Source organism: Melitaea cinxia, chromosome 3 (assembly GCF_905220565.1).
Source record: "Melitaea cinxia chromosome 3, ilMelCinx1.1, whole genome shotgun sequence".
NCBI lineage: Eukaryota > Metazoa > Arthropoda > Insecta > Lepidoptera > Nymphalidae > Melitaea > Melitaea cinxia.
In genome coordinates, this window is record NC_059396.1 from 19,607,244 (window position 1) to 19,618,904 (window position 11,661).

At 34.2% G+C, this 11,661-nt stretch overlaps 1 protein-coding gene across 1 annotated transcript in view; it reads right to left on the reverse strand.

Annotated features, from left to right (window-relative positions):
* Window positions 1-2,951, reverse strand: part of LOC123668449 (chymotrypsin-like elastase family member 1) — a 57,828-nt gene extending 54,877 nt beyond the window's left edge. The window contains exon 1 of the mRNA XM_045602186.1: window positions 2,948-2,951. Within this exon, the coding sequence (XP_045458142.1) occupies window positions 2,948-2,951 (4 nt within the window). The remainder of the gene's footprint in view (window positions 1-2,947) is intronic.
* Between the last annotated feature and the right edge of the window lie 8,710 nt (window positions 2,952-11,661).

Here is an 11,661-nt window from a genome sequence, read left to right on the forward strand (position 1 = left end):
TAAGGGGGTTAATAACATATATGGCAAAACAACGTTTGCGGGGTCAGCTAGCAAATAAATAAATTGCTGTTAATCTGTAACACGGATAGAAAATTACTAAAAATTGTACCTTCAAAACAGAACATAAGTAATTCTGAACTAAAATCAAATGGATAACTTTTACTTCTATTAACGCAAATATTATACGAAAATATAACAGCTCAAACTAAGTTAAACTTTTGTAATGAATACTTATTTATGGAATGTGTTTAATTATGAAGTTATAGAAATATGGATTTGGTTTGAATTAGTTGAGTGATCAACTAAACTTACTCGAAATGTTCTGGACTGAGGATTTCTTGCATAACAAGAACAAGTTAACATTACCTAATCTGCACCTAACGTTAAATTGTAGCAATTTTAAAATTATTATTTGATTTGCTACCGTCACTCTTTTTTTTTTGACGTGACAACATCTAATAAATCGATGAACGCCGGCTGCATGCACGAAAAATGATGGGTTGACAGCAGGGGTAGGATCAGCAACATGCTTAGGATAAATAAAATAAATAAATTCTTTATTTGACCAAATACTTGTACAATTTCATAATCCGCCAAACTGCGTGACAGTTTATCAGCGGACTTAACCTGTATGGTTAAGGCCTTTTGGTCTTCAACGCCATGAGCATAATAATCATCATTATTTATTGGACCGTACGCTTATTTCCTACCTTAGGGGTAAAATAAGAAAGCACACACCACTTCTTTTGAAGTAAAAAAAAATGGTAAATTTTTTGTCAATAATTTTATTTGATAAAATAACTTTGAGTTTTAGCAATAATGTGAGTATATTTGTCTATATTTTGTATAATATTGGTAACGACCTTAGAATAAAAGCATCCTTGCAAGTGATATACGTATCACTACGTCTTTAATACATTTTTATTTAAAAAAAAAAAAAAAAAAACAATTTAAAGACGGGTGTCACGGAGGTTCCGTGACCATGATTTCTGTAAAATATCCGAAACGTCGGGCATGTAAAAAAACCTAATAAACCGCGAAGAAATTCGTTTTTTTTTTCTTATGCGGAGTATTTTTGTATGTTGTACTACTTTTCTATATATTATTAACTACTAAAACTATACTCGATAAACAAGAAACATAATTTATTGTAATAGAACAGCAAATAAAGCAACGAGAAATGATTAGTATTTTTTCAACTAGTATAAAAATATACCAGAACTATTCAACGCTATATCAAACAAAACATTTCCATACCATTTCTAACATGGTCTCAACGCAGCGGCCGAGAATGTAACTTGTTATAACTTGTTCGGGGAACTTTTAATTGGAATTATGGGAATCGAGTCTGTCGTCTGTCCGTCTGTTATAAATATTGATTGTGAAATTTGTGTGTTACGTCGAAGTTTTTTATGTGAGCTAATATAATTGAGTGGCTTTTTTCGTAATATAGACGTGTCTCGCGTTTTCATCCGTTTACTTGAGTTATTTTCACAATGTATTACGGTGTGGTTTGGTTCGGTACAGCTTGTTTTACGCCTTGCGATGGTGCTATATATATTAAGAACTAGCTGTGCCCGCGACTTCGTCCGCGTGGAATTTAACGAAAAAGTTAATGTTCAGTTCAGAGTTATAAAATTAATAAATTTCTAAAATAAAAGTAGCCTAAGTTACTCCTTACTACATCAGCTATCTGGCAGTGAAAGTCCCGTCAAAAACGGCCCAGCCGTTTCAGGAACAAACAGACAGACAGATAGAAAAAAAATGTAAAAAATGTTATTTTGGTATATATACCGTGTATCGGTATATATACCATATGCATTTAGTGAAAAGCGGTTATTTTAATATTACAAACAGACACTCCAATATTATTTATTTGTATAGATATATTTGTCTGGTAAAATGGTTCGATCGTTGCTTTTATAATGAAGTTCGCGTTTCCTTTTGGGGTATTTTCAATAAGATAATATATTCGATATTACAGTAATATTATGTATGTTCACATTACTATCGTTGATTTTGACATAAAACATATATAGACAAACACACTGTAATTATGTAAAGGGATAGTAAAAATATAACTACTTCTAAATAATTTAAAGGTCCTGTTAAGAAGTATTGTGTTATTAAGTTCTAGACTTTATTCTTAACAAGGATGTATGAGAAAATTAAAGAGTGACTAACTTTCACAATTATTGAAGGTATTTTAAAAAAAGTATTTTTTTTTTGTGATATAACGATTCGGAAGCGCTTTTGAATACTATTTAAATAATAAATTTTTTAGTTTAGATTTTTCTAATTCAGCGCTTGGAGATACTGTTCGGCTTTTATGAAAAGTTCAATGAAAAGTTCATTAATATTTATTTTTGAATCAAATACGATAGATAACGCAAAAATCTTAAAGCTGACTTTACGAAATTGATTTATCGTAAGCGCGTACGAGTAACTCTTAAATATAATATATATCTTATATATAAAATTCTCGTGTCTCACAATGTTAGTAAAAATACCCCGAAACGGGTGGACCGATTTTTATGAAATTTAGTGTGCATATCGGGCAGGTCTGAGAATCGGGCAACATTTATTTTTCATACCCGCAAGTTATAAGAGGGGAGGGGGATTAGAGGAGTCAATAACATATGCCAAACAATGTTTCGAGGTCAGCTAGTATATATGTATAATAAATTACATTCTATCTATATCAGATGTTTGCTGTATCTGTAACACAGGTATTAAGTCTCCTATCCGTTTGTTTACGTTAAGGATATTTATTATTTTTAAATAATATTTGTAACTAATTTATTCATTAATACTTGTACACCACATCTACATTTTCAACATTAGACATATTACAAAAATTATTTATTAAAGACAGTTACAGACTGTGAAGTATAAACAGGCTTATGGCAATGCAGGCATTTCTTCAGATAACCCCTTATTACCTTACCCATTTCTTCTTCTTCTTAAAGTGCCACCTTCTCACGAAGTTCAGCGATCATTTTGGCAACTTGTAGCCTTGATACCGCGGCCTTGAATAACGAACGGGTTCTTTTCCCAAAATATTGGCGTAGATTTTTAGCCAAGATGTTCTTCTACGACCCACACTGCGCTTGCCTTGGACCTTGCCCTGGATAATAAGTCGAAGCAGCTGGTATTTTGAGTTTCTCATGATGTGGCCGAAGTAGTCACTCATTATTTTCTTAACCGCGTACACAACTTCCGCTTTCTTCTTCACACGACTTAGCACAGTTTCATTCTTTATTTTATCTCTCCAGGATATCCTTAATATTCTCCTGTATACCCACATTTCAAAAGCTTCACAGGTCGATCCGGTGAGGGTCCATGCGTGGGTGCTAATCTTACTCATAGCTCGATGTTCAACTTCTTATTGTATATCTTCGCAATCCATTAACGTTATAAAATAACTGAAAGTGCTAATTAAATGAATACAACAAAACAAGCGCAACGAGCGCTTAAAATATCATCGAGTATCGAGTAATACGTATTGTCTAATATTAATTACCGCTTTGAATTTAATTTCGCTTCTATAATTGTTTCGGAATATCATTATATTTTGTTTCCAAATAATGTACGAAGTGCAAGTTTAATATACGTATCAGTTTCTATTATAGAAACGCGTGATTTTGTTTTCGAGTTTTAGTTATGAAACATTTAATTTCATGTGTGATTTCGCGGTTTTACAGTTTAAAATACTTGGAAAATAATTATAGATTCACAGCCCTTAAAGGCCAGACTTTCTTCATTTTATAAAAGCTGAAATTTATCAGTGTATGATCCTAACCTTTTCTACCTGGTATCTGCGAAAGCCACCAATTTATACAGCTAGGTCGGCAAACAAGCATATGGCTCACCTGATGGTAAGAGATTACCGTAGCTTATAGACGTCTGCAACACCAGAAGCATCGCAAGCGCGTTGCCGACCCAATCCCCAATCTCCCAGGAGCTCTGGTCATCTTACTCACCAACAGGAACACAATACTGCTTGAAAACAGTATTATTTAGCTGTGATCTTCTGTTAGATCGAGGTACTACCCCAGTCGGGATGCTCCAGATTTTGAGCAGGAAATTCACACTGTGCCCTACCTCAGTTAGTGCCTACCTTTAGTCGCCTCTTACGACACCCACGGGAAGAGACGGGGTGGCTATATTCTTTACTACCGTAGCCACACAGCGAGCCTTCTATATGGAAAGGAGATTTTTTTACCACCATAAGAACAATCACAAACATTGAATCAGCCTCAATACATATAAATTAAAACGCATATATTATGTAACGTTATTTTAAATGAGATTTGTTTATAAACCGCAAATATGTGAAAAAAAATACGTTTAAAAATTTTCCAGTTAAATCTTCAAAGCGTAAAGGAAAAATTTTAACGTATTTCAAAAGATAACGCCTCGTACGAGGAGTAATGAAGATGTATTACTGTATTATAATTCATATTTAAAACGTACACTTGGTTCTCGGAGTAGCTTAGTCTTTTGATAGTTTTATAGTAAGCTCCATTTGATCGACTTTCGGAAACGGAGGACGTTCTCAATTCGATTTGTATTTTTTTATGTATGTTACCTCAGAACTTTTGACCGGGTCAAGCGATTTCGATTTTTTTTATTCGATAAGTAGTGCGTCATGTGGTTCCTTTTAAATTTAATTGCGATGTGATGACTACTTTTTTAGCAATCTTTGATAACGCGTATTTACTTGACTACTTTTTCGTATTCTTACGTTGCATTACTTGTCGACGTAATTGAAGTCGGTTTGTTTTCGTTTAAGATCAAACACAATCTTCTAATATTATAAAGAGGTAAAGTTTCTAACTTTGTTTGTTATATAGGGGGTAATCTTCGCAAATACTGATCCGATCACGAAGATTCTTTCACTACCAGAAAGTTACAATATTCAGGAGTGACATAGGCTATATTTTATTGTGATTCAACAAAAATTCAGAGAAAAATCATATATAAACAAAATTTTCGTGTCAAAATGTTAGTTACAATACTGCAAAATTTTGCATGCGTATCGGTCTGAGAATCAGCCAACATCTATTTTTCATACAACTAAGTTATAAGAGGGGGAGAGAATTAAGGGGGGTTAATAACATACATGGCAAAATAACATTTGCGAGGTCAGCTAGTTATTGATATTTTTTGAAAAGTTTTTTGCTTTTGTTATGGTGTTACAACGAAAAATTTTTGGTTTATGATACGGATAAACGAATGAACCCCATATTTATGGCGTGGTCGAAGAATTCTAGGCCTATGAAAATATTATATTTTATTTAATAATAATTTCAACGGTTTAAAAATCAATTTAAATTTAATCCTTAAAATGTAATTTATATTTTAATTTAATCAGTGTTTAATAGTACTATTATTAGTACAGAAGCACTTGTTTAGCCAATTTATGTGTTTTTTTTTATAAGTTTGTTATTGAATCCGTTACGGGTGAACAAAACGGGTGAAGCATGACCATTTCGCTTTTGATAGAAAAATAAATCAAAAGAAATGAGTATATTTATTTCGCCATACGGTGATTACACTTAACGAAGGTCAAAAAAATCTACATTTAAAAAAATAAATAATAGTCATGTAAGCTAACAATTTCAACATTGCTACAATATTAACAATACGTACATTACAAACTCAGGTAATGTTAGTGTTATGCAAAAAACAAATAGTAGTTAAAAAAACTAAAAAAATACGCTTTTATAAATAAACCAAACTAAAAACGAATACGATTTTATTTTTGTGTTACCCACATATTAGGGAATTCTAAACATTTTTTTAAATATCATATCAAAAATCGATCGTCCCAGCGGGGATCGAACCTGCATCTCCGACTGACCATGTCAGTGCTCAACCAATTTATATATACGGTTCAATATTTATATACGGTTCGAAGCGACCGTGGCGCCATCTCTAGTGTATTCTTTACAGATATTAAATGTGATAGTGAGTTCTTCACAGATATGATATTTAAAAATAAATGATTAAAAAGGAATTATCTTATCAAATTAGTGTATTGTCATCTTATCGAGATAAGTCTATTAAGATTAAACGAAATCTGAACGTTTGAAGTGGGTCAAAATGAAATCCATAGTAGTTGGTTACAAACATACAAACATACAGGTGAAGCTAACAAAAAGCGTGTAGAAACAATTATTTTTATTTTGCTCAAATCTCTATTAACTTGGTAGGCGTCACCTTTCCATATAATGTCATCGGCTTTATTAAATATTACTAAAGCAGCCTTTGCGCCGAGCATGTCAAATATTCACATAGTACAGTAATACCTTAAACAGCCTATTCTCAAAACAAAGATCCCTCATCAATGATGCGACAGTTTCCCGGCGAGATACGTAGAATGTTCGAGCTCTTTTGAGTAATCTGTCGAGGCGAGACAATGTCGGTATGATTTATGCAGGGTGACGCCGCGCTAATTATCGCTAAACACCCCCCATCCGTTACTGTTCCCACTCTGCGCCCTCTTTTGTACCTTAAACTGTCAAACTGCAAGCGATTGTACTCTTAAGGATCGTGCGAAGTTTTTGAATTCGTTTCCTTCTTTTGTTTGCGTTTTCCTAGGGTTCCATACTCAAATTTAAATTCAATAAGTGAAACCTATAACCGAATCTTTGACTTTTATTCAGTCTATTGTAGGATTATGTCCTTAGAGAGGCCTCTGTAATTTTAACAAAGAATTATTAAACGGAATGACAAAATTGAATTAATTGGATACATAAAAAATTTTAAGAATTTCATCGTGTAGTTTCCGTTTTAGATATTTTAACTCTTGGAAAAAAATCACTGATAAATGAAAAAAAAAAACATAACTTTTACTACATTTGTAAGATACCAACCCTGTTTAGTTTATTAAAATTATTTCAGTAATATGATTATAAACTTTTTTTATTTAAAACTTCTAAATTTCCATGTATGTCATGAACTTAGAGTTGTTACTTGAAAGTGTGTAAAATTTACTCAAGAATGTACTCAATCTTTACAATGCGTAGTTCTTTTTAAACATAAATACACACAAGTATGCTCATCGAAACTTTTATATGCAATAGTAATTTCAAAATGTCTGTTAATAATGATTAAAACCCTGATTATAAGTCTATGACGTAACTACAATGTTGCTAAAGCTGGTGTTACCAAAGTAAGTTCCGGACGTGATCGCTCACCGAGACGTCGAATACAAGCAACGATGTATCATACTCCGTTACAAACTATCTATGTACACACAAGTATATAGCCTGTGAAATATTAACTTTATACTTTTGTATATATATCTAGTATTATGAACTTTGGTAATACTCGTACATACACCAACATCGCACGCTTATCTATGTAATCTTAATGAAAAGAAACATACAGTAGACGTCTTGGGTAAAATTCTCTCTTCCCGAGTACGAGAAGATCAGTTTTTCGCTTTGCTTTTAATATGATTAAATAAAATTTTTGGCAAAAGAAGAAGAAAAAATGTGTATGTAACTGCTCCGATGCACGACTGGAGTATACTCGTTCAGATCGACTGTCTAAATAGGCACAAAAAGCTATACATAGTGACGCCTTGCGCCATCTATTGTAGTCGTGGTAAACCAAACTAGCGTTAACAAACATCAAACCATAATAATATTATTATTGTATGTAATAAATCGAACGAAAACCAAGGTTGTGATAGTGGATCGAGCCGGAAACCTATCGAAAGATACTCTCAACACCGTCGATCGCTACATTTACCTAGGTGCCCAAATCTGTAATGACGGCAGTTGTGTCCCCGAAATAAAGAAGGCGTATTGGGATGGCAAAGGATGCTATGGTGCGTCTGAACAACATTTGGAAGAAAAGGGGAATCGGTATCAGAACCAAGACCAGGCTGGTACATGCCCTTGTATTCCCTATCTTCCTGTATGGAGTTGAGACATGGACAATCCTGGCCCGAGAAAGGCAAAGGATTGATGTATTCGAAATGTGGTGCTGAAGGCGAATGCTGAGAATACCTTGGACTGCGAAACGCACTAATGCGTCGATCCTGGCCCAGCTGCATATCGAAACCAGGTTGTCCACCATATGCCGACGGCGTATTTTGTCGTATTTCGGCCACACGATGCGTAAAGGCGATAAAAATCTGGAGAGACTGATTGTGGTTGGGAACACGGACGGCAAAAGATCGCGTTGTCGTTCACCAACGAGATGGGCAAGCCAGGTCAAAAACTCATCTGCCACTAAGTTATACACGGTCGTAAGAGACTCCATGGACAGAGACCGGTGGAGGCAAATCATCGCTCCAGATGCAACCCTGATGCTGACCACGATCCTCAGACATGAGGGACCGACAAGAGAGAGAGAGATTGTAATTATAATTATTATGAAATTAAGTTGAGAAACTGCATCATATGATATCGAATTTAATAAAATCTTTTAAAATTAAACAAATTTAAATACAAAAAATACTTGACAATGAAACGAAACTGAATTACATTGGAATGAATAGTTTGAAAAGGGGTAGGAAAAATTCAGATTTTACATATAAAAAAACGTGAACTTGACCCGTTTCCGCCTAATTATATCAATCGGGTCAGAAGCCCGCGGTGTATTTTTTGTGCTTTAAATACATTGAAGTCACGCATAGTAATTTAATCGAATTTGTAATAATATTATATAACGGCGATAGGGAAAGAGAATGCGCTTTGTCAGAGAGCGTGCGTTCTTGCGTGCTGGTTTGTGTCTGCACGCGCGTTTGTATGTATGTATGAGTGTGTGTTTGTTTTTCATTACTAACATGTCTAGTCGAGTCATAAGGGGAGGTTGTAGCTCAATGTTATGTAATTACAAATTTAGGGTAATATAATAACTTTTATTCTAAACTTAACGTTAGGTAGATGGAGGAAGTGTATCATAAACTAGAGATCAGGGGTCAAATCTGGGGCTACATTGTTGTTTCTCATAGACGGTTGCATAAAAAAACAATTTGTGTATTACAAAAAAGTTAGACGATTATATTTATCAATCTGCAGCTAGATAGGATCTATGTCGTCTTTTAATGACACACATGCAAAGGCACTACTACTCTTCCTCCCTCTTTCTCTCACACACACACACACACACACACACACACACGCACACGAACACGCACACGCGCACACACACGCACACGAACACACACGCATACACACAAACACACGCACACACACACACACATTGCCTTACATTAACCTTAATATTTATATTAACAGATGTTTATACATAAATTGTTAACTTGTATTTTGCAGGTCTATAAATAATATACATTTACAAAATTATACATTTAACCGCTCTAGCTCGTAATACTGTAATTAATAAAAAAAACCACAAAATAAACGCTTTACACGTTAATAGATGCTATCAATTTAACCTGCGTTTATTATTACCGCGTAGGATTATTATTTATCGAGACTAAATAAAGTTTTTTTATGTTATCGAGTAGTGAGCACCGTACGGCAATTAAAAGTTCTATGATAATAGCTTTATTACACTGCCGTCGCGATTTCAGCTGATTTTTTGAATGAATTGAGTTGCTTTTTATGGTTTTGGCTGTATGTCTGTTAGTTGTCTAACAGTTGTTAGTTATTATTAATGGTATTCACGGGGCCCTAATTACCCTTGCCCTTTAAAAAGAAAACAATGTTCATAATACCCACTTACATTACATTTACATTACATTTAATACTTACACGCCACTCATCGAATAACCACGTTAGCCGCACATTAGTCAAAGTAACTAATTCTGTTGTAACAAATTATCATTTTTCTTAGGCAACAATCCCGCCAATAAAGTACAAAAAATGGCAACTGACCAATCATAAATTAGCATTAACTTTTCGGAATATGGTGTCGCCATCTTTGTGCTCTTCCGGTACTTAAACAACTAAGAATAACGGTAACATCAATCCAATATTATAAAATTAAATATTTCAATAAATACTGGAAGTATCAATTAAATTATAACAATTTATGTGGTAACAATCATGCAAAAAAGATTACAAAAATGCTGACCGACTCATCGACGAATTATATATATCGACGACGAGTTGGCGTAACGACGTTAAACATGTGTATTAGCCATACAGATGTTTGCCGTGGTCTCAGTGTTTGTGCAGTGCTTGAGGGTCTCCCCATCGTGCCTCGGAGAGCACGTTAAACCGTCGCTCCAGGTTGTCATGAACACATGATAGCGATCGTTACTCATAGTAGGGAATATATCCGCCAACCTGCATTTCAGTAGCGTGGTGGATTAAGGATCCTTCTCCTGGGTGGGAAAAGAGGCCTTTGCCCAGCAGAGGGATATTACATGCTGATGTGACCGATTAATCAGAAATTAGTATTAACTGTTTGAAAAACGGTGTCGCCATTTTTGTTCCGGTATTAAACAATTAACAATAAGATTAATATCAACACAAGTACAATTTAAGTGGTAACACTATGTGAGTTTAATTATACGATAGCACTCATATTGGTTTTTACCATTATTAATTATGTTTCCGGATAGTTTTTACCCACTCAATGTTAACGACCGATCGGACGGGTCCTACCTAAAGTGCAAAAACAAAAGCTTGTAGGAAAGATGTTTCGACACAACATAACCTTACCAAAATTTCATGGGGAAATGACTGCGTAGTAATTTTAATTTTTGTGCACTTGCTGTACATTTAAATTAATAAGTTTTAATAATGATATCATCATCATCATCATCACTTCAGCCTATGGTAGTCCACTGCTGGACATAAGCCTCCCCAAGTTCGCGCCAGACATCCCGGTTTTCTGCAATCCTCACCCAGCCTACACCGGCAATCTTACGTAGATCGTCGGTCCAATGGACCGGTGGACGTCTCACACTGCGTTTGCCAAGGCGCGGTCTCCACTCCAGGACCCGTCTACTCCAACGGCCATCAGTCCTGCGACACAGATGACCAGCCCACTGCCACTTCAACTGAATGATATCATTATACATTTATTCTTAGAATGTACAACATACAAAAAATACATTATAGTGCACAACATAACCTTTAATTCGAGAATTTGGAGCGAGGGAAAACAAAGCTTCGTTATTATGATCAAAGTTGGATAAGCCGTTTTTATCACGTAACAACACAGTGTTTGGGTGTTTCTTTAATTTCGTTTGTATTTAATCGGATAGTTTAATTTTGTTTAATTGTTAATCACATTGTTAATTTTTAATAAAAAATAGTTTATTGTATATATATAATGATAAAACACTTTGTATTATTAAAAACTAGGTTAAACAAAAATTATTTTAAGTTAATTTACATATGAGGGTAGTTTGCGATTCACAATCTTTGTTCAACATTATACAAAATGATGATCAGTACTCCGTAAATAGGAATATAGGTGTTAAATGACATGAAATAAAATTCAAATTCGTGTGCCGTAGTGACAAAAGATTTTGTAATGTGTAGGTATAAAATAAATTTGTATTTTTTTTAATTTGGCGAATTCGGTAAGTTTTGTATATTTCTGGAAAATAACTGATCAGAGTTAGTTTTAAATGTGATTCCTTTAACAAACAAAAAAAAATTCAAATCCTAAAAGTACCTCTCGGATAAAACTAAAGCACTAGATATACTTACTCTTAGTTTG